General features: G+C 41.8%; 1 protein-coding gene across 1 annotated transcript; it reads right to left on the bottom strand.

Annotated features, from left to right (window-relative positions):
- On the bottom strand, positions 1–17,418 carry ufl1 (UFM1-specific ligase 1). Its single transcript, XM_063222886.1, has 19 exons — positions 17,207–17,418; positions 15,686–15,831; positions 15,078–15,106; positions 14,847–14,944; positions 14,242–14,356; positions 13,381–13,511; positions 11,979–12,037; positions 11,456–11,602; positions 10,236–10,411; positions 8,278–8,457; positions 7,629–7,755; positions 6,464–6,589; positions 5,708–5,828; positions 4,747–4,916; positions 4,002–4,132; positions 3,641–3,721; positions 2,777–2,862; positions 1,423–1,603; positions 1–649 (listed from the first exon to the last, which is right to left on the bottom strand). Exons 1-19 carry the CDS (start codon positions 17,281–17,283, stop codon positions 446–448), a joined length of 2,385 nt encoding a protein of 794 aa, XP_063078956.1. The 5' UTR covers positions 17,284–17,418; the 3' UTR covers positions 1–445.
- Between the last annotated feature and the right edge of the window lie 6,017 nt (positions 17,419–23,435).

The following is a 23,435-nucleotide window of genomic DNA, read 5'->3' as shown; positions in this document are numbered from 1 at the left end:
TATTCCAGAAATCATGTTTAATCAAAATACTGGACATCTTTAACAGAGCAGAGTAAGACCTTTCACATTCAGAGCCCGAAGGCTTTGTTTCGTTAAGAAAATAAAACCACATGATTTTTCCCGTTTTGATGTTTACAAGTCACTTGGTGTTGACTTATAAGGAAGCATGGCAATAAACTTTACTACATACAGTATAATAGCCCCTGGTTTGATCAGCAAAGGCCATTTTACATTTACAAGGCTGGAAGAAAATGCGTCTTTCCCAATACAACTCCCAGTAATCGACGAGATTGAATGAGAAGACATATCCCTTCAGATGCAGTCTTTACCTGCCCACAAAGCAGTGACATCATCAAATACTTTGTTTAATTAAATTATTTGTTTTAATAATATGCTTTAGGATGAAATTAATATTCCGCTGAGTTGTCCGTTGCCTTGATCCCCTTTACTCCTCAGTCACAGAGTTCTTCTTCTGGGCGAGGGCGAGGTCTTTGACTTGCGGCGTGAGAGTGAGCAGCTCTTTGTGAATGGCCTCGGCGTCTTCCGTGTCCCCGTCCCCTCCGTCCTGCTCCGCTCTCTTGCCCTGGCCCTGGCCCACCAGCTGTTTCACCACCAGCGACTGGTAGTGGGACAGCAGCTTGTGTTGCTCCTGCACAAGCACAGAGCACAATGAGTTATTACAGCTGGGAAGTTTATTGTCCCATAAAACAGAAGTCAGAGAGCTCTGACATTAGGAGGCTGGTAGCGGCACAACAGTGTTACTCCTGCACAATCACAGAGCACAATTAGTGATTAGAAGTGCAGGAGCAGCAGCAGCCCGGTACGTGGAGCATGTGGCCCCTAACTGCTCTAAGGACTGTACCCTAACCCTAACTATACCTAAATGCTAACCGTAGGTTTAGCAACTTAACAGTGCCAGCTAAGTGCAAGGTAATATAATGCTTAAGTGAACAACTACCGGTAGCTGTATCACGCCCGCGATCTTGATGTTAGGCACGCAGCGGCCCGGCTCGTGAAGCATGCAACCCTAACCTCAAACCTTTTTAGAAGAGCCGCCCCTTTGACCTCATCATAAGCCTCCCAACACAACCCATTGTACTAAAAAACAAAATGGACTAATGCCCCCCATTGGCAACTGAGCACCAACAGGACTGTAAACCAATACCCTATGCCTAAATACCTGTAGGTTGCGATGGATAAAAGCATTAACTATGTGCAATGTAATGCAATGCAAATGTGTATTCTGTGCGGCCTCACCTCAGGTATCTGGCCCACCAGCGTGCCTATGATGTTCGGCATGCAGCGTCCGGGCACGTGGAGCAACCCCAACCCCAAACTCCACATTGCTCTCTAGGGAATGTGAACCAATACCCTGTGCCCAAATAACCGTAGGTTGTAAATGTGTACTGGACGCGGCCTCACCTCAGGTATCTTGCCCACCAGCGTGCCTATGATGTTGGGCACGCAGCGTCCGGGCGCGTGGAGCATGCAGTGGGTGGCAGCCTGGAAGAGCAGCACGCTGGTCAGGTGCAGCACCAGCGCGTGGTCCTCCGTCTGCCTCAGCTGCTCCAGCAGGGCCTGCCTGTGCTGGAAGAGGGCCTGCCTGGAAGAGGAGCCAGCACACACACGGCCCAGTGAGAGACATGTGAGGTGGAGGGAGAGAGAGAGGTAAAGAGAGAATAGACAGCCCAATCAGAGACATGAGAAAGAACAAGAAAACAAGTCCGACAGGCGGACAAAGATGCGTCCGTCTATGCACTGCCACCTTGTGGACACAGGAGGGAATGACAATTTAGAGAATGTGTTTCAGACGGACGGACGGACGGACGGACATACCCTCTTATAGAGATGCTAGGATGCATCTAAAAAGGAAGAGCCATCCAGCCCTTTTCTGCAATGAGGGCAAATGCTTACTCGTGTCCATTCATCCTAGAAGCCGACAAAATTCGTAAGTCTTCCTGCTCATCTTCAAACATCGCTTGAATCCACTGACCTCCATCTATGGGATCGGCCGATATCTCTATCTCAACTTCATCCTCATTTCCAATCAAATCTGTCCACAATATCGCGACTGTCAGCCATGGTCACTAACGTCAGGTCTTTTTTTCTCTCTCCGACAGAGAAGCACTGCGCAGTCAAATGAACACAGGTGTTCTTTGTGAAGAATATGTATTTGAACCAACTATGAAATGTTTTGTTAGCCACACCCTTTTACATTCCCAATGTGCTTTTCAGGCATCAGACAACATAACATTGATCTATACTGTATTTATAAAATGCATGCATCGTTGAAAACTGCATGAACGTCACTCCCGGTGTTATACGCATAGATGTGAAAGGTATGAAAGTTAAAACCTCACAAATGCATCTCCCTGTCAAAATGAACGAACTAACGAATTCATCACATTTGCATTAACTAATGACCAGAACCATTTTTCTCCCCCTTAGTCTTTTTAAAAAAACTTCTTTTTTTTGCCTTTTACTATTTTATGTCAGACAGGACAGTTGAGAGATAGACAGGAAATGAGAGGGGGGAGAGTCAGAGAAGGACGGCAAATGACCCGGGCCGGAATCAAACCCAGGTCAACGGAATAGTCTCCCAGTGCCCTAACGTTAGGCCACGGTAGGGCCAACCCTTAGCACAGTCTTGTTCAGATGTTGCTCACAAGCTTTTATTTTGTAAAAAAAATAATTGTGAGCAAGCTACAAGGAACAAAATGTATTTCAAAAGCCACAAAGAAGTCTAGCAAAATGTTTGTCAAACAACATACTGTACCTTTCTCTCTTCTTGTCAGCTTTCTTCAACATGAAGCCACATTCCTCAGCAGCAACTTCTAAACTGCCAACAAACTCCTCAATGCTCTGTGAAAGAAAAAGAAAAACGCACACACAAAAAATTATTATCCAAAATGAAGATCAAAAATCTACCATTTTCATAAAAAACATGCACGCATTCTGTGTCCCATCTCTTTGCGATGAAGATATAGGGCCTATGCAAACCAATTGCACACAAATCCAATGTGCTTCAATGTCCAGAGTCCAAAGCACCTTCAAGTTAGAGATTCTTTAAGTATCTCTTTACTCTCTCTGTTCAAGTCTAGAGAGATGCCGAGAAACTATGTTTCTTTATGCACATTCTGAGGTCAGAGAGTTGAAATTTATGATTTTAATCCAGAGAGGGTCAGAAAAACACCTGGAGAGGGCGTTTTGGAGCGATCTCTGTGACATAAATTAATTTGGTAGACACAGGCCTCCGTACTGCGGAATCCTGTCCGGACGTAGTGGGGCTGGTTGCATTGTGGTTAATGACTTTTTTGGGCTCAGGCGTCAGGTGGTACAACGACAGCTAATGGCCATAAATTAATTGGTAATTGGTAATGCACTGCAATGAATATGCTTTTTAGACAATCCACTACAAACAAAAACAAAAATATTTGAATCCCTACAGCAGTGAGTGACATTATCTGTGGTTGCATGGCGCACCCTGACGTGTGCTACTACTAAAACGTCATACCCATAAAACAACTTCTTCAACAGCCACGAAAAAATGTGAAGCTCCAAAACACAACCTCCATAATGTTGCTTACAATTCACAACACCCTGACTAAAATGAAACTGTGCAGACATGAAGGGGACCTACCTTTCCATTAAGACTGTTGTGCAGCTTTGTCAGAGGAGCTTTGGTCTCATTGGGCAGCTTTGCCAAGATCTTCGAACGAACCTGGGGCGGGGGCAACACATAAGGACATCCCGTTTCACTCAAGGTAATAGTTAATTTAAGTCACCTCAATTTTTAAGAAATTACCTTAGTAAATGTACATGGAAACAATAAATTCAAGCGAGTTAATATGTAGGTTTATCACATGTTACAAAAAAGGTAATCCTCATTCATATATTGCAATAAATTATCTACCCTGAAAATAATAAACTAAAAAAATGAACCATGTATGGATTGAGCAGGTGTAAATGAAAAACGTTGGAGACTCATAGTAGTGCTTTACCTCATTAGTGATGGCACCAGAACTGTCTGAAGTGATCAGGCCATCTGTCGCTACAAAGTTGATGAGAATGTTGGTGACATCCGAGCACACGGTTTTCAGCACGTGCTTGGCGATGTTTGCCTGAGTGTCATCTAATGAAAGAAAAATATGGGATGTATTAGCGCATTGTTTACATTTAAGTGATCAAGTAGAGAGAATAGAGTAGAGAGAACATTCTAGAACAAGGACAGGCTTGAACAAAGATTCTGCATTAAGAACGTCTCTGGCTTGAATTCCAAAATCGCACAAATTACTTGACATTGTAGTTCTCTGGTGTTGGATGGCAGCAAGGCGGTTAAACATTACAAGAATGGCGCTGCACCGAAAGGGTATAGCCTACCGGAGAAGACTCTGGTGCAATTGTCAAAGAGCTTGTATTCACCAAAGTGAGTACGAATTTCAAAAAGTTAGTTACACTTGGAAGTTACAGTTTTGTTGTGAACAGGCATTTATGGCGTCTTTATAATATTATTTTTTTTATGACAAAGGGTACAGTGGCACCATGGTTAAATGGGCAAAGGTGTCATAATGGGTTCTACATTCTGACCGCGCGAAACTCAACCACTGATTGTTGGAAACTGTTGTCTGTCAAAAAATTAGCTCACGTGGTTGGCTGCCAGTGTCTTGCCCCTCCTCAGAACATGGTGTTTACAAACGCTATGAACCCATGTACACCATAAAGGGTGGTGCTGAAAGGGCTGCTTACCGGAGAAGATTTTGGTGCCCTTGTCGAAGAGCTTGATGCTGGTGTAGAGGTTGGAGACCTCCTCCTGAAGCTCCTTCACGTTCTGCTTCCGGCTGCTGCCACCCGAACTCGATGAGCTCGACGACATGAACGTTGTTCGGACCACTTCCTGGTACGCTTTCGTCAGAGGCCTGTTAAAAAAAAGGAAATGGAAGTAAATGGTACCATTCAGGGTGCTAAATTAATACCAGTCAACCAGCCAAATGCTGCTGAAATTTCTGTTTGGCTGGTAAAAAGAGCAGCTTACTAGCCACTTTGATCCATTAGTGAGTGTGTCTTTGGTTAGTGAGATCTACTAGCCATTTTGGCTGGTGATGAAGAGAGTTAATTTAGGACCCTGGTAACATTAACATCAAGCCACCAGTGATCACTGGGCGTTTTGGACTCTAGTGAATTTCATTTTAAAGTGCTTTACAAGTACATTTCATGATGTTTTATTTGGTACCACAGACCTCCATTGCCACGTTAAATATGTCTATACAATGTAAAAATAGGGATTGCAAACAAAAATATCTATGTATTCTTATATTTTATGAGGGCTTAACTACAGATAGAATTTCCTGAAATCAGGTGGCTGTTCCTTTAAATGTAATACTGTCATCACAAATGCTGCAGATCACAAATACTTCAGATGAGACAAAAAAAACCAATAACTTGGACATGCAATCTGACATTAGGTAGTCCATAAGACCACAAGGTGAGCATATATGTTTTCTTCCTATCCACAAAGGTGATCAAGCAGCAAATACTGTATAGGGTCCTGTGGAGCAGTTCAGTTATTTTAGCGCGCTGACTCATAATAACTTCATCATGAGATCTATGACTCATATTACTTCTCTGACTAATGTTATCTAACATAGAGAAAGACGGGGGTTCCCAAACCTTTTTCTGAAAAAAAAAAAGTAGAGTACATGACACAAACCTCATTAAATGTTCCGCAAGATCCAGGAGCATCTCCTCTGAACAGTCCAACACCTTCTCCTCCAACACCCCAACAATCTCATCAACAGACAAGAAAGGGACCTCTGATGGTCTATTGGGATCTTACAAAAACACATAAAACATATCCTATTAGCGAAACAAAGCCTACATGCTGTCCTCCACCAGAGTAGGGCTGTAACGACATCGCATGGAAACGAGAAAACGTAATATACGCAGAGTCACGATACTGTATCGTGATGCAAGAAGGTTCAAAGTTCTGTTACCCTTCAGTCCAGAAAACAACCACATGATATGATGTAATGGTGCTTCCAAGCTTCAAATCAATATCATTATTATTATTTCAAAGTTTTTTACATTATTAGTAACCTCTTGTTGTACCTATAAACAATCATCAAAAAGATGCAATTAAAAAATCATAGGGTGTATCGAACCGCAGGTCAAAAATCGTGATACGAATCGTGAGTTGAGCGTAGCATTACAGCCCTGCACACAAGACATAAGTCTTTATATAATGTGCGGTAAAGTGCAAATAGATGATGATGATGATGTTGTTGCTTGTTGATGAATCTCTGTTACAAAAAAGATTTACTAGAAGTAGTATTCTTTGCTACCCTAAAAGCAAGGAAGCAAAGCATTTTGATGTGTTGTAACACCAACATGCTAAAAATGTCAAGGCAATCAGACAAAACCAATGTGGCCATTACTAAGGTCATAATTATTAAGTGTGTGTTAGTACTTTGTGCAGGGGGTCCACTTTCATCGTCGCTGTCGTCGTCTTTCCTCGTGCCCTTTTTCTTGGTTTTGCGAATCCTGATTTCACGGGCATTGCCCCCACCGCCGCCTTTCACGCTGCCACTGCCCTCTGGGGAACAAGACGGGAGAGAATGTTACTTTAGGATGTGATTGTGCACGGCAGAGATATAGATTAGATAGATATACACCACTCTGGCACATGACAACCACAAAAAGAATGAAATAACTCACTGTCTTCTCAATAAAAACATCAATAACAGCCCATAACACGTTTCATCATTTTTTGAATATATTTTGGGCCTTTTATGCCTGAATTTGAAATAGGACAGTTGGAGAGAAACAGGAAACGAGTGGCGAGAGAGAGAGAGATGGGGAAGGATCTTATTTCAATTTCATAAAATGTCAAAAGGTTTACCAGAAAAGACTTTGTGCCCCGTCACTTTAGGGTGGACACGGCAGAGGTGTACATTTATACACCACTCTGAGACATGGGAACCTCAAAATAAATATCTCGCTGTCCTTTCAATTTAAGTCAAACACAGCCCAGAAATTATCTTCCATGGGAACCACAACAGAAATAAATACTTATAACATGATGAAGGGCTAAATTCTGCCTATGTCCATTTAAAGGCACCCCAAGTGTGTGAAGAACTTTGTACGCTTTTATAAATACAAAAGGTCATCAATTTCCCTTCACTCACACTTTACAGTATTTGGCACTTGGGTCATTGGCAATTTTTTTTGTAGCACATGTCGGGCAGCAAAAAAATGACTCAATTCATACACTAGCTGACATCAATGTCAATGATGTCAATGACCCAAGTGCTAATGCTAAGCCTTGTTCATGAGCAGTTAGGTTGGTGGGGGGAGTAATCAACCAGTGCTCTCCCCCATCCTCCTCCATGACTGAGGTACCCTGAGCATGGTACCGTCCCATCACACTGCTCCCTAGGGGCGCCACTGGGGGCTGCCCCATTACCCGGGTGAGGCATAAATGCAATTTCGTTGTGTGCATTGTGCAGTGTTCACTTGTGTGCTGTGAGTGCTGTGTCACAATGGCAATGGGAGTTGGAGTTTCCCAATGGGCTTTCACTTCGCTTCACTTCACATGAAGGGTTTTGGAGCGCAAGAGTTTTGCTGCATCATACCTGTGGCTTTCTTCCTGCGCTGCTCATCCCTCTTCTCCTTTCTGGAGGTGCCCGTGTTTTCAGCCAACACAGACGGCTGCTTGAGATCCTCTTCTGTGATCAAAAATACTGGATTGCTTTTGACTTCCTAAGCAGGAAAGAATAATAATGTCATTGACAAGATTCTACTGTGAAAGACAAATCACTTGATCACATTCATTTGTGAAGTAATGGCACACCCAGATCCACGCACGCACGCACGCACGCACGCAGGCACGCACGCACGCACGCACGCACGCACGATGGGTCTGATGACATTTACTATTAAATACTCGTTGGTTCCATTTGGTTCAATGATACATGCTAGCTAGCTTGGAGGTATAGGTTGCGTCACCAAAGTAGGAGAACGACTTAACTGAACAGGAGAACAGTAAAACGGAATTATTTCAGTGGAGGGGACGTGCGAAATAAGCACATTTCCATAAATGGCGGAACTGAATAGGCATCTGAGGAACTGTTTTCTACAGTTGAAGATTTGGGACCACACCTTTAGTGGGGGAGAACTAGGTACAAATAGGCCCAGACTCTCCTTGAGATAGCATCAACAGTATAATCTGAGTCGTCCAACAATCTCATATCTTACAACGAACAGTATAGTGTATGAGCATACCTTCTGTGCCTTCTGCTGCATGGTCTCGTCAAACAGCGCCTGGCAGTTGCTGATGAACTTCTCGCTAACCACCACGGTGTCGCTCAGCACCCTGGCAGACGACTGCACCTTAGTGGTCCTCATGACCTGGCCGATTAGCATGCCCACATCCTCATCCGTCAGACTGCTGGGTATCATTGGCTGCGGATGTGAGAGAGAGCGAGGAAAGGAAAGTTTGTGAGTCAGGCATAATGCATCCCCATTAGGAGAACTCCATGTGAACACATTTTGAGTGCCATGCTGTTTTTGGAAATTTGCAGCTGTCAGCAGTCTTAACCTTTTTTTTTCAAAATGTTCAAAAATCTGCTTGCATCGTTTCAGTAAAATTGGCAACCTGAGGTTTTGGTAGACTGTGCCACATACAGTATATTCTTAATGTTTTTTTACCCATTCCCCAGAGCCATCATTTGCACAACCAACTGTGCCTTGAAGCTGGGTGCAACTGAATTGGAAGTTCGCAAGTTTTTTTACTGTCGCCAAGGTACCTATTATTTGTTTGAAGCAAACACTTGTCTCACAACATGTTTGCATTTCTGTACTGATTCAGGGTTAGAAACTTAAAGATCATTCATTTAATATGTTGAAAAATCATGCGCATATGTCGCATCACACGTCTATTTCCCCCTGCTGATCATCACAGGCTACTTGTCAACTTCGTGCGTGAAAGAGAGATTCCCAACGCTAGGGTCATTTTTAATAACTCTCCCCTTTCCCCTTTCACACGTGTTCCTTCCCCACAAGAGGAGAGTAGCCTATTTTTTTTTTTAAAGGATGTTTTCAGATCAATAACAAAGGGAAGACAGCGGGAAATAGACTACATTTTAAAAACCATGGGAGTGGAGCAGATGACGAGGTGACTCGTTTCGATACAATTGATGGCGAGGCATGTGCTTATAATTTCGGTACAGGGTATTTTTGTCATCTATTGCTGGGTCTGTAAATTTGTAACGTATGAATTATGCCAACTGCAGAATTATTTAGTGCGCACGTAATCAGGCGCGCCTCTATCAGATGCATGTATCAAGCTTTATTGTTTATTATCAGACAGGACAGTGGAGGAGAGACAGGAAGTGAGTTGGGAGAGAGAGAGAGAGAGAGAGAGAGAGATGGAGAAGGGCCGGCAAAGGACCCGGGCCGGGAATCAAACCCGGATCGGCCGCATAGTAAGGCAAGGCAAGGCAAGGCAAGTTTATTTATATAGCGCATTTCATACACAGGTGCAACTCAATGTGCTTCACAAAGTTAACAAATGTAAATGAAAGGAAACAGGGAAGAAAGAAGGAAATGAATTAGAGTCAAAAAGCATTTAAAAACATTAAGATAAAACATAAGGTAAAAATAATAATAAAATAAAATAAAATAAAACAAATTAAATAAAAAATAAAAATAATAAGAATAAGTAATTTAAGCTAGGGGAAAGCATCTGAGAACAGCTTTGTCTTGAGTCTAGATTTAAAGCTATCAATAGTGGGTGCATTTTTTTATGTCATCTGGAAGCTGGTTCCAAAGCTTTGAAGCATAGAAGCTAAAGGCTGCCTCTCCACACTTTGTTTTGACTTTTGGAATCACCAGCAAATTCTTCTCCGTTGACCTTAGTGACCTAGTTGGTGCATACAGCTGAAACATATCCAGTAGATATGTGGGTCCCATTCCATTTAGTGATTTAAACACAAGTAGCATAGCCTTAAAATCAATTCTGTAGCTTACTGGGAGCCAATGCAGCGATCTTAAAATTGGAGTAATGTGGTCGAACTTCCTTGTCTTTGTAAGAACCCTTGCAGCTGCGTTTTGTACAAGTTGAAGCTGTTTAATGGTTTTATTGGGGAGGCCAGTAAAAAGACTGTTACAGTAATCAACTAGTAGACAAGTGCCCTACCGTTAGCGACACGGTTAGGGCCCCAACCAGTGTTTTAACCAACCTGTAGGTCAGTCCAGGTAGTAGAGTTGACGGCTTCCTCCACCGAGGCCTCCAGTTGGTCCACTAGAGTCTGGCCCACGCAGGCGGACTTCAGGAAGAGCAGCTTGCTGGACTTAAACCGCTTCTTAATGTAATTGACAGGATCCGGGATACCCAGTCGCGCCAAGGCTTCAAATTCTGAAAATGTACAACGTAAAGGCATTTAAATACTACAGAGCTGTGGAGGAAGACATTGCTGGGACTGTGCGGTTGTAAAAGGCAAAAGAGAGCAGTAAGTAGGGGTATAATACAGACATATCACATAACAACCAGTCACCACAGGCAACAAATGTCACTCACCAAAATAAAAGACAGAACTTTTTAAAGAATATATTGGGGTTGTTTCCCAGAGCCCCAGAAGAAGAAAAAAAACAGCGCAAACAATGCGATTATATATGCGAGCATGCAGGCAAGATAAGATGATCATGCGTGGAATTCTTTTATGATTTCACAGGCATGTGAGAGAGGGAGAGTACGCATGTCTGTTCAAAGCCAACACAATTAGGATAAACATCTCCCTGAAAGTAGTTTTTGGAACATGGGATGTCTGCTATTAATTTGCTTCCTGGTACGTGAGCTTTGCAATGTGACTAGACAGAGGCAATGCAGTTACTTCTACTAGAAGTCCAGCCTGTCAACATTCAGGCTACAATTCAAGAGGACTTGCCTTGCCCTTTGAGTTCACATGATAAGGTACTGTAATTGATTTAATGAGGGCTCTCCACTCGTGTTATTAACCCTGCGTGATTGCGAAAGACACAGAGATTCCTGTGTTTCCGCGGCCACTCCCAGTGGCTGCTCACTCCGCCAACGGCCAAGGTGAAGAACATTGATGATGTAAAACCATACCAAACAAGTTCTGTCGACCTTCATGAATACAAATGAAGCCTAGAACCAAGCACGGTTCCAATGTTAAAATGGCTTATATGAAATGGGGCAGGCATCGTCATGTACTTAAATTGGATTGCAACTCGAAGCTCATGGAAGTTGGTGTAGAAAACACATAATTGCATAATCTGTGACTGTTGTTGCTAGTTCAGGAGTATGAAGTACTCCTATTCAGGATGGCAATCTACAGCTACACCTAAATTTGGTCATTCACCGGCACTATTTTAGAGTTCACTCCTCACAATCAGGGTGTTTAAAGAGTAAACTATCATTACTATTAATCATTAGACCCACCAAGGTATCCGTTCTGCTTGAGGAAAGAGTCGACCCAGTTGCTCTGCGTCTTGGAGTAGATGTCGGGTATATAGACGGCCTTGTCCTGCCGGCCGCCCACCACCGAGCCCTTCAGACGGCCAGTGTCGATCAGCTCCTCTAGCACCGCTGGGAAAAGCAAAAAACACCAGGTTAACCAAAGGGGCTAGTTGTGAGCAATTCAATTAAATACATCAAATTAAAATCTAACTATTTGAATCTTTTCACCACCTGACTTCCTGTACCGGAGTGGATACAACTCTGGGGTGCATTTCCGGAAAGCGTAACTGTTAGCCTGTTAGCAACTTGGGTAGTTGTCAATGGAAAATTGCATTGCAACCAACAAAGTAGCTAACATAGTTAGCAACTACGGTTTCCAGAAATGCACCTCTGAATCCCATGGCTCTAGTACCCAGCATAGAAAATAGGCCCACATTTGAGTGTAGGCACAGTGTTAACATTGAAACATTAAGGACATTCCTGGCAATGGATTACCAGTACTTACAATACAGAAGATGTTCCTGAAACCCATGAATGCTGATCAGATTATTAACGGGAGTTGGCCTGTGAAAACAATGGCATAAGTCATCAAAAATATTGAACTCGGAGGTGCTTTTGCATTTAAGCTCTTAAAGCTCAGACAATATTTGTGTTCTTCTGAGGAGACAGAGATGATATAAATAGAGAGAGGCAGTTTGACAAATCGAAGGCCCAGGGTATGCTTGCTATATGCCTTAAAGGGACAGTTTGGTCAATTTCAACATGCAGTTGTAATGCTCACACTACCCTGGACTTGTCAGTGCCTGAGATTTTTTTTTCTTCTTCTTCAGCCGTTTCCGAGATCCTGGTCATTGTAATGGGGGCAGCTCTTTGTTTACATTTCAAAAAAACATTTTTATTTATTCCCAAAAACATCCAAAGGGTTATAAAACATCAGCAGACAACTAGCAAACAGCAGTACCTTTTGGGAAAATATTAAGAGTTGGCCTATGTTTCATTTTTTAAAAATGTAAACAAACGCTGCCCCCATTAGAATTGCTCATATCTCGGAAAGGGCTGAGCCGAAAAATGTGGCATCACCAGGTACTGACAAGTCAAGGGTAGCGTGAGCAATACAACTGCATGTTGAAATTGACCAAACTGTCCCTTTAACTTACTGTATGTGTGCAAGAGTGTACACAACGATCTACCTGTAATCTACGGACGTTCTTCCTTAAGAACAAGGACTACGTATGAAACTGGAGGAATCATCTAAAATATTTTTTTCCCCACAGTGGGCCCAAAGTGAATAGTGGGGCGCCAGAAGCACACATGTAACATGGACTGCACCTTAAATCTGATGAAAATGTGCCATGTTCAGATGAGCTGTATTTACTCATAAAAGTCACAGAAGTATTAAGCAATAGTAGAAAAACGCAACTAGCAGATAAAAACAAGATGGATGAAACAAAGGTGGACGGATTTTAAAAAAAGGGTCTTTGAGGGTCAACTTTTACCCACAGGCCCCAAATCGGGCACCTGTGATCTAGGGGACTGAAAATATCCAACAGGGTTCTCATTAATATTTTCCACCGTTGTTCCACACTCTACCACGACCTCAGCATGGAAGTTCAGAAGATCGCTCTTTGTGGTTGCATCAATATTGCACTGTGCACACAGGTCTGTGTAACGTACGCCAGGTGTAGCACTGCATGCAAAATTCACATAAAATATGCATGGCAATGCTTTCGTGCTCCAAAACCGCACACGCACACACGTATCCCGCCGCAAGCACACCCTGGACCTTACATCTTAGTATTTGAGTATTTTAGTTCTTCTAACAGATTAATTAAGATATATAGAGAGGGAGTGGATAAGTCTCAAGGTGAAACATACAGTGCACATACAGTATAGTGACTAAGGCGTACCGCGTGACTGCACTGAAGAGTCCTCGGATTCGTGCTTTGTGACGCATCACAAAGGCCTCTGTGAAGATGACGCCCCGATTGTATTGGTCCATCTGGCCTTCAATGATCTTACCAATACGTGCGGACAGCTCCTGAAAAATAAATAGTGCAACTGTCGTCAGTTGAGTTAAATTCTTTATATAAAGTGCACCAGGCAGAGCCCGTTCAACCTACATACATCACAGTCTATATGAAATACATATCACAGTATATCCGGTATACTGAAAGCATACCGGTAAGCAGAGGTGTCAAAAGTAAGTAAAAGTACATTTGTGGTGTAACTACAGCACTGACACTTGATATTACATAGCAGATAATCCATTGTACCTAATGAGGTGGATAGACTGTTGTTACTGAAAAACACTAAAAAACAACCCTCCATAAATTTGATCTAACCAGCGCAGAGGTAGCTGATCACAAGAGAAGTACTAGGGCTAACTGGTTACTCAAATAAGTTAGCCGTGTTGGAAGGAAATTGTGCTTCACTTTTACTTTTACTTTTGACACCAAGAGATCTTCAAAACTTGTCCAGGTCTGTGTGTGTGTGTGTGTGTGTGTGTGTGTGTGTGTGTGTGTGTGTGTGTGTGTGTGTGTGTGTGTGTGTGTGTGTGTGTTGTATAGTATGTTAAATGAATTTAGCATTTGGGAGTCTTCAGAAACATTGTGTGTCCTAGTGATAATCTACATTTGAAAAAGTTAAAAAGTTTCTGGTGACTGATTTTTCATTCACTTAAATGGTGCCGTCACGGAAAAAAAGGTCAAAGGAACACTGGGGTAACTGACTCTGTACAATATTGCAGACAGTCATTTCCTTCAACTCACGTCTGTGAGGAAGTCCCCTGGTAGATCATAGCTTTTGCAGAGTTCAGGAATGGTGACTTGTCCAGCCTCTTGCAATTTGTCATTGACCTCTTCTGCAATGCGGTTCAGGTAACTCCTGCAAAACATCATGGAATAAATTACAATAAGATTACATGAACTGCTGCAGAAACTGGTTGTATGTACAGTGTATGCAGATGGGTGGTGCTATATAATGTATCTGTTGAATGTCTGTATGGTGTGTTCAATCTGTCATGCCATGTATATTATTTGTATGATGCTGGACTCCTTAATCTCATTTGGGATCAGTAAAGCCACTCTACTGGATAGGGGTGCATGCAATGTTTCGCCCGGGGAATCAGTCAAGGTAGGTGGGGGCTTAGCCGATATTTATCATAGATTCATACGAAACATGACATGAAATCACCAGGAATCTTTTGCTGTTTCAGGGACTCACTTAGGCAATGTGGTTGGTGTTTGAGACCACCTTAATCACAAAGTCCTTAGGGAAACCTCGAGTATCTATCTGTTGTACATTAAAGTTCTTTAAATCAATGCACTACTCTATGCATGTGTTGTCAAAATGTGACAAGAACAATAAATCTTACTCGTCGATTAGCTGCCCGAGGACCAGTTGAATGTTTCTATCAGACCTTGCGATTTCATTGGCTCTCTTTTCAACATGTACCAAGTCCACATTGATGATCTGGGGGAAAAAAACATCTAAATGTCAACAACAAACACACGATACACTGTATAATACTTGACCTAGCTTAAAGAGGTCAAAGTGTGAAGCAGTTTTCTTAAAACTATGACAGTAGTCAACCAATGACACTTACTTTTTGCAAGTCCACAATGTTGATTCGACCTAGAAGGACAAGACATAACAACATATGGTCATTATTAAACTACGTGTTTCACTTCAGTAGGCTAGTAGGAAGCAGCAGAGGTGTCAAAAGTAAAAGTAAATTCAAGGTGTAAGTACAACACTAGCACATGATATTACATAGCTGTTACACCATTTACTCCATTACCTAATGAGTTAGATAGAGTGTTGTTACTGAACAACACTAAAAACCTAACAAGAGCCCACCACAAATTTGATCTAACCAAGGCACAGTCAACTGATTGCAAGACAAGTACACAGGCCTACTGGTTACTACGATAAGTGACCTGTGTTGGGCGGAAACAGTGTTTCTTTATTTCTTTTACTTTTGACACCTCTGAGAAGCAAATTACACGCCTGTGGATATTTTTGAAAATGTTTTAGATTTGGCCTCTTTTTATACGTTCAGAAAACTTGCATCTAAAATGCACCTGTCACAATGGAGTTTTTTTGCCCCACATGTTAAGATACAAAAATGGGTAAAAAAAAAAACATCTGTACAGCACCGTCATTTCAATTCAATCACTCATTCATCCAATGGGTAATTAAAGAGAAACTGACCTCCATGGATGTAGAGTTCATCTCGGATTTCTCTGGTAATCTGACTTGGTGTAATGTATTCCTTCCCGTCCAGAGTGTGCACAACATCCAGTTTCTTTTCTTCCACCAGTTTGGTGACTATTTCTATGCAATTCCTTTCTGACAACCTGCATGAAAAAGGAGGGATCAGAGGCAAGAAATTAAGGACGTGAGCCACTGTTTTTTTTTTTTTTTTGTCATAACAGTAAGAACACACAAGCATTCAAAAGTTGGGTGCTATTTTGGACATTGAAATCCAGAGAATGTCACTCTCTACACACCATGTCCCAAAAGTGCATGCACCACACACACACAAAGTCATCTTAGATTGTACATTTTCAACAGAATGTATTCATTCAAATGCCAGTGTTCCTCCAGCATCTTACTTACAGGTCACAGGCTGTCTGTGTGGCATAGAATGCACTAAATTGTTTAGAAGGGAAGGCTAAATGTTGCCCTTATCCCGCATAGCCATTGCATTCATTTGCTTTATGGTGGTAAAGGGATGGGCTGAGGAATACATGATGACTGTTCACAATACCCCATCAGTTCTCAATCATGTTTAGGTCCAGGGAGTTGGGTGGCCATTCTTCTTTGTGTAGACACTGTTAGTGTAAATGTTGTCTTTTTGGAGTTGAAAATAATAGGAATTCATCAAGGGATGAAGGGAAAACATTTTCCCCAGTCTCTTGGGGACATTTTTTTAAGCATACTCCTTAGCTAAAGCAAGCCACGTCTCCTTTTGTAATTTGGTGAGGGGATGAATCAGCTGTCTTCTGTATGCCCAACCATACAGCTTCTAAATCAGGAAATGATTGATGGTAATCTGAGACTACTTCTCCAAGATTCTTCAGTCTTCGACCGAGTCATGGGGTAGGGGATAATATTTGTCTTTTTCCCTGGGACTTGCGGGTGAGGTCCTTGGCTGGCCCTCGAAATCAGAACTGAGAGGCAACCTGCATGTCTTCAAGTTAGTCACAGCTCTGGTATCTCTGTCAACACTTCTTCAACTATGCTTCCTCTACCAAGGTCCTGAGCTAGAGCCTACCTCCCTGAACGTTTTCCCTGTTCCCCGCAATGACTCGAGGCTCACATTTGGGACACAGTGTTCTGACGTGGGGAGGTTCAGGGGTTGACACAGCCATATGTGGGCATATGGCTACATTTTCACGCGTAACTTGCATCCGTGAGTTTTATGGAGATTGACTTAATTATTAATCAATGTATAGCTCTAATAGAATGAATGACCCATGTCACTCACTTCGCAGTGCAGACAGTCAGGAGGACCAAAACATCTGTTTGGGCTGTCAAAAGTGGCACAGCACCGAATGCAATCTGGGATGTCGAACGCAGTAACTTTAGCAACCCATTATTGTCCCATGTCTTTTATGTCTATTATGTTGTTTGTACGTTCAGTGGTTAAGTCTGAAACACTTAGATAGTTTAGCTGGTCCCAAACTGAAGCTAACGGTGCTATTGCATGATGCTATTGAAGAAGCCTACCTTTGGACAGTGTCTGCAAACTGTGCTCTTTGAAAGTCTGCAGCTAGTCGCCTGATTTCCTCCCAGTCGGCTGCCATGGTGGAAACAATGAAACGTATTAAGTAATCAGTCGATACAGCCCTGTGATGAGCCCATACACGGGTCTGATTTAAAAGTTAATGAAACAACTAGCCCTGATTTCAACTGTTGACAATCTGCATGCTAAGCAGTCCCACGTCAGCCTTCTCATACGTAATACGGATGCCTACGAAGTCCAAGGCGTCTTCAGTAGACATCAGTGCGTAAAAGCGGTTGTGAATAGCAGGTGTTCTACAGTAGCCTAGGCTATTTTAGTGCCAGTTTAGTGCCACTTTTAGATATGAGAAGTAGGGCCTTAATTACACACCAAAATAAATTGATTAGACAGTAGTAAATAGCCTATATGTTCACCCGGCATGGTAACATCCTGAAAGATTGATACTCTATAAAAAATATTATTAGGCCTAATATTGACAGGCATCAACATGCAGTGATGGTACATTCATGAAGATTCATGAAGTCTTCATTCATTCATTCATTCATTCATTCATTCATTCATTCATTCATTCATTCATGTACCCCCCGCCCAACTTCATAATACACTAATAGGCTACTACAACCCACAACTCACTGCTCCTCGTGAAAATGAATAGCCTCCTAGCCTATATTCTCCTATAGCCTATAGGCCCTACTTTTTTAAAATGATGGGAGTGGTAGAAGGTTTGATAAATCCTACTAAAATGTAAATTTAAGTTTTCTTAATCTACAGTATTTTGGGAAAACAGATTGCCTTGTTTGGTAGCAAAACCCTTGTCCTGTTGATATGGCCTACATGTCGAGCTGAGCTACAGGCTACATATGGGTGTGAAGCCCAAACTTTTTTCCTTCGCGCACCCCCTATGTCAATGTTTTGGTGTGCTGATGGCCACTAAAGTATGGCTTCACTTAACTGCACAAATCATCGCAAATTATGCAGTCATTTGGGGAATCCTCATTTCCAATAGACCTGATATTTCTTCCAGCATACAATTCACCATCCAAAAAAAAAATAAATAAATACTTAATGTCCATTAGGCCTATTGTATAAAAACATACATATCCGCCATTGGCCAATTCAGATCGCGCACCCCCTTGTAGCAGGCTACGCACCCCCAGGGGTGCATGCACCCCAGTTTGGGAAACCCCGGGTGAAGGTAGTCTATAGTTTGAGTTAGGGCAGGCACAGAGTTGAATGTCTATCGTCTTTGTGATTATTTTTTGCTTTTCCCTCTTTTTAGTTGTCAGCTTAGATCAGCGAGTGTTGTTTTTAAAGCTTTGTTTATATTAATGTCTTTGCTTGAGGGACTCAAATATAATGTTTCTATTTTGATAATTCTGGCAAATTATGCTGTCTGCAACAGTGTTCATCAATGCGTGACAAAAGACATTTCCATCCAGCCCTGAGTGATTTGATCTTAAAGGAAAAATTGTTATCAACTCCTTCAAAACACACAAGCGGATAATTCATGACGCATAATCACGCTTTGTTATTTCCCCTTGGCCCTTGCACACTTCTGACTATATAGATAGGCCTAGGTAATTTTTGCAATGAATGCTGCATAGTGGCACCCATAATGAGCCAATCAGTGTGTGTTCTGTTTCAAGAGCGCACACTTAGGCCTATACGTTTTCTGAGTCATTCTGAATCATTTATCGTTATTGGAGATGATGTCTGTGCCTTTCATAGCCTACAGTTCAGCAATGCCTTATATCAGTGGTTCTCAAACTTTTTATGTGAAGTACCACCTGAGAAAATCTTGAGCTCTCCGACTACCACCTTGACAGCCAACATTAGAATATTGCAGTAAATGCCTTCCATATTCACTTTTGCCAGTCAATACACAGTCACATTCAGTGCAAGTTTGTTTTTATTTTTTTTGCTTGCCTAGTATTATTCTGCATTATGTTTTCAGATTCATACAATTCAATATTACAATATAAATAGTACCACCAGAGATGTCTCAAGTACCACCAGTGGTACACGTACCACAGTTTGAGAAACACTGCTTTATATGATTTTTTTTTGCAGATACGAATTTTGTGTGAATTTATTGAGAGGCGTGTTATGTACATGATGATGGCTGTTCTCCTCTCATGCCTACAGTACAACGTGCAAAACCATATTCTGCAAAGAAGAATCTCAATTTTGATTTTATCGGTATATGCTAGGAAGATATATAGACGGGGAGGAACGGTAGCCTACCATGCACCCCCCCCACAACAAGACGCCACATGACTTTTTTTAATCTTCAAGATGTCCTGAATAAGAATTTGAGTGGTAACAGTCATATAACTCACTCCCACTATGATTTTTCACATCATATTGTATATGACCCCATGCATTCTAGTCCTATGTAGTGGTACACTGCCAAGGCCTCTAGAGCCATGATGCAGTTGGTTATAATAGCTTATGATATACCATATGAAAGCTTGGAGTCTGTAGTATACATATATTATACTGTATTTGGTGTACCTTTTGCATAGCAACCGTTGCTAGGCAAAGCATCTTCCTTAGCAACCAGCATCAGTGATATAGTTCCTCTGCGATTACATTGTGTTGTGATGTCTGGATCTAGATGGCTTTTCCCAAGTGCCACATGACTTCTTTGAACCTCCAAGATGTCCCTAATAAGAATTTCAGAGGTAACAGTAATATCACTCATACCTACTGTACATTATTGTACATGACCCCAGTATGCTCTAGGCTATACGTTTTAGTCCTATGTAGTTGTAAACTGTCAAGGCCTTAACAGCCATTTTGCAGTTGGTTATCATAGCTTGCCATATCTGTAAGCTTGAAGTGTGTAGTTTATTTATATTATAACATATTTTTGGTGTACCATTTGGAAAAATATACTTGTTTCAGTTATATGATGTGTGAGTTTTTTTCATTTTTCTGATCCTTTAAATGACTCATCCATACAACCATACACATATATAAAGACCTTACAGGAAAATACATTAACAATTTGTAAAAGTATAATAATAGTTTAATTACTAACTACTGGAAATATTGACAATATAGCGAGCAGTACTGTATGTGTCACTGCCACATCTGTGCAAGTTGGAGCACAACACCACAATAGAAGGAAACAAGTTGAATCATCAACAAAGTTTATTGAACATTTGGGGAAAGGACTAACCAAGGCAGACAGTTCATTCACTGCTGCTGTCACTGTCTGTGCTTGACCAATCACTTTCAACTTCTCAACAACTCTCACTGTTATCATCACAGTGGACTTCACCACAGGTGTCCTCCAACCTCTGTGGCTGACTCTCACCTTCATACCACAGGGGCTGTAGACCACGTTATGCCATTAACCACCCATGCCCTTGACCCACGGATGGAATTACAGGATTTTTGATGTTGGCTCTTTTCCACAGGGCAACCTGAAAATGAACCCTATGGGCATGCTGCGTGAGACTTTTTCTGCATGGTGGTAGCAAAGCCATGTACACATTTCCAGGAATAGACTTTCCGTGTTTGGTGCAAAGTTTGTTAATGATGTTCAATCGCATGTCATCAACCTTTTCAGCTTTCTTTCCGCCATACAAGGCCCTTGTGAATTTTTCACAATCATCAATAAGGGCTTCTGTCACTGTCTAGGTTTCACCAAGTTTGGCAAGGTTGGTAACAAACCGGGGGGCTTTGAACATCTTCGTTGGAGGAAGAAGTTTACCTTTGCCCCGGAATGCACTTGTCGCATCATTCCCATTGAAGCCATGGAGACCAAGTACAGCTGTGCACTTTTCTTGGCCAAGTTCTGCTGCTGTTTGTGTGCCAGAGTGGACTCTCTCTGTATCTTAGTGTCAAGTAGGATGTGTATGCCTATGGTTCCAGCAAAGTGCAGCAAAATGAAGAATAGGTCAGAGTCAGGACTCTTGATCTGTACGTTGGTACAATGCTCATTTGCAGCATATTGGCTGTCAAGGACAACCCTGGTGTCGGTCTCTTCCTGTGATGACCTGAGTAATGGAATTTCAGTCTTTCTTGTTGTCAAACCGTCCCCTGATGTAAGAAGGTATGCACATTCTTCACAGATAAAAATGACTTTGCGGCCTTGCAGTTTTGAAGCATACTTATCACCACTCCATTGCTTTAATAGAAGCCTGATAAACTGCACCTTGTTTTCCTCATTCGTTAAAAACTGTTTCCACTCCGTGGGACGTTTTGTTGCTCCACCCCCTGTAATTAACTTCTCTCCACAGCCACAGCGTTTCCTTTCCATAGACTTGATGGATTCGGGTCTGTACTGTATTGGTCTGTGCTGAAAATGATGTCTCCACATCTAGAGGTAGTTATTCTGTCAAATAGCAATGAGGAGATCTCTGTAAATGTGTCTGGAATGTTCTAAATTTAAAAAAAGATGCACAATAAAATTATACATTGCACACAATTATACACATTCCATTACTGTATTACTGTATTAGCTGATAACTCTGAGGTATTTTCCAGGGACATTTACCATCATATTGTAGAAGCAAGCATTTCCATCATATACTGTAAGGGTCTCTGATGGTGGAGGAATGGCAGAATTCGGTTGATCTTTATCCAGGTAGTGGAACACCAGAACATGGCTGGTGATTGGTTGATTGATTGGGTGGTGGTTGGTTTATTGGTTAATTGGTTGAGTGATGGAGTGCTTATAAGGTCTTTATATACTGGTATATGTAAGTCATTTAAAGAATTGAGAACAAAACAGAGCTCTCACACATCATATAACTGAGCCAAGTATATTTTTTCCAAATGTCATAGGTACACTAAAAATATGGTATAATATTCATAAACTACACACTCCAAGCTTACATATGGTATATGGCAAGCTATGATAACCAACTGCAAAATGGCTGTTAAGACCTTGACAGTTTATAACGACATAGGACTAAAACGTATAGCCTAGAGCAGGGGTGTCAAACATACGGCCCGCGGGCTGCATCCGGCCCGCCAGAGGGTTCCATCCAGCCCGGATGTAAAAAAAAAAAATATATATATATTTATTTATTATTATTATTTTTTTAAATGAAATAACCGAAATGCGCAATTACGGCCCTCGGGGCAAAATCGAGACCTGCATGACATTAACCCAATGGTCCCTCTGTTACACTGTATGTAGTAAAGTGCACATCACACTTCTATTATAAATAGTGAATTTGTACTGTAACAGGCATTTGATAAAGCTCATATATTATAGACCTCATAAAATGTTAATACTTCTTATTCGTATTGTATTGGTATTGGTTGTAATTAAATAATAATACAATTGGATTTGTATTGGTTCCTATTAAGCTCAAACTGGAAACGGGATGTTAGAATGCGTAAAAATGCAGGAAATTACATATAAGAAATACAAAATTTTCTGGGGGAAAGCCCCCAGACCCCCTGCCAACATGAACTGTCCCATATTTAATTAATTGACGATTGCCAATGAATCAATGAAGTCAAGGAAAATTTGCATAGGATTATCAGTATTGCATTGCTTTCTACATATTCAACACACTTAAAACGTAATAGTACTGAACACTAATCCTCTGCTTTACGTTTTTTTTTTTTTTTTGCGATGATGTTACTAATGCGGCCCGCTTGAGGTCCACATGGTCTCATTAGCCGCGCTTCAGCGGCCCGGGGCCGTTTTTTGCCTGATCGGACTCATAGCCGACCCCAGGCACATTCAGGTACACGCCTTGTTTGTGAAACGTCAGTCGGGCACAGCCCACTTTCGCCCCAAATCACAGAAGGACAACAACAGAACAACGACAAAGAAGGAGAAGAAAACGGAGCAAACTCTGCTGGAGCAGGTCGCCGTTTGGCTCGTAGCCTACGGACAAAGACGACAAGAACTGCAAAGAAAATGGCTTGCCTTTCAAGAACAGTTTTATTACATGGCAAAGTTGTCGATTCAGAAGCTGTATGGGACGCAGCGCATGTTAAGAAGACAAAGACGCATGAAAATACGAGCAGCTCGACAACTGAGAGAGTGAACAGAAGGAGACGTGCGAACATGCCCAGTTAATCCCCCCAATAGCGCACAGAAGCATGAGCCCCGGACATAGCGAGACATGAATGTGCAGGTAATTGAATAAGTTACCATGTGAAAGGAGACCAAATCCCGGAGACATAGCACCTTCATCAGTTGCTATAGAAAATTATGAGCCCCGGACATAGCGACACACC

This window comes from Engraulis encrasicolus, chromosome 18 (assembly GCF_034702125.1).
Source record: "Engraulis encrasicolus isolate BLACKSEA-1 chromosome 18, IST_EnEncr_1.0, whole genome shotgun sequence".
Lineage (NCBI taxonomy): Eukaryota > Metazoa > Chordata > Actinopteri > Clupeiformes > Engraulidae > Engraulis > Engraulis encrasicolus.
The sequence above is the reverse complement of the archived record's forward strand: the minus strand, read 5'-3'. Positions and strand labels throughout refer to the sequence as shown.

Excerpts from the sequence above, each read along its gene's own strand:
- ufl1 (XM_063222886.1), bottom strand. The coding sequence starts at position 17,283 with ATGGCAGCCGACTGGGAGGAAATCAGGCGACTAGCTGCAGACTTTCAA. Across the intron at positions 11,603-11,978 it reads TCAGGAACATCTTCTGTATT|CGGTGCTAGAGGAGCTGATC; the intron begins GTAAGTACTGGT and ends TGCTTTTCCCAG. Across the intron at positions 8,458-10,235 it reads CTACCTGGACTGACCTACAG|CCAATGATACCCAGCAGTCT; the intron begins GTTGGTTAAAAC and ends TCACATCCGCAG.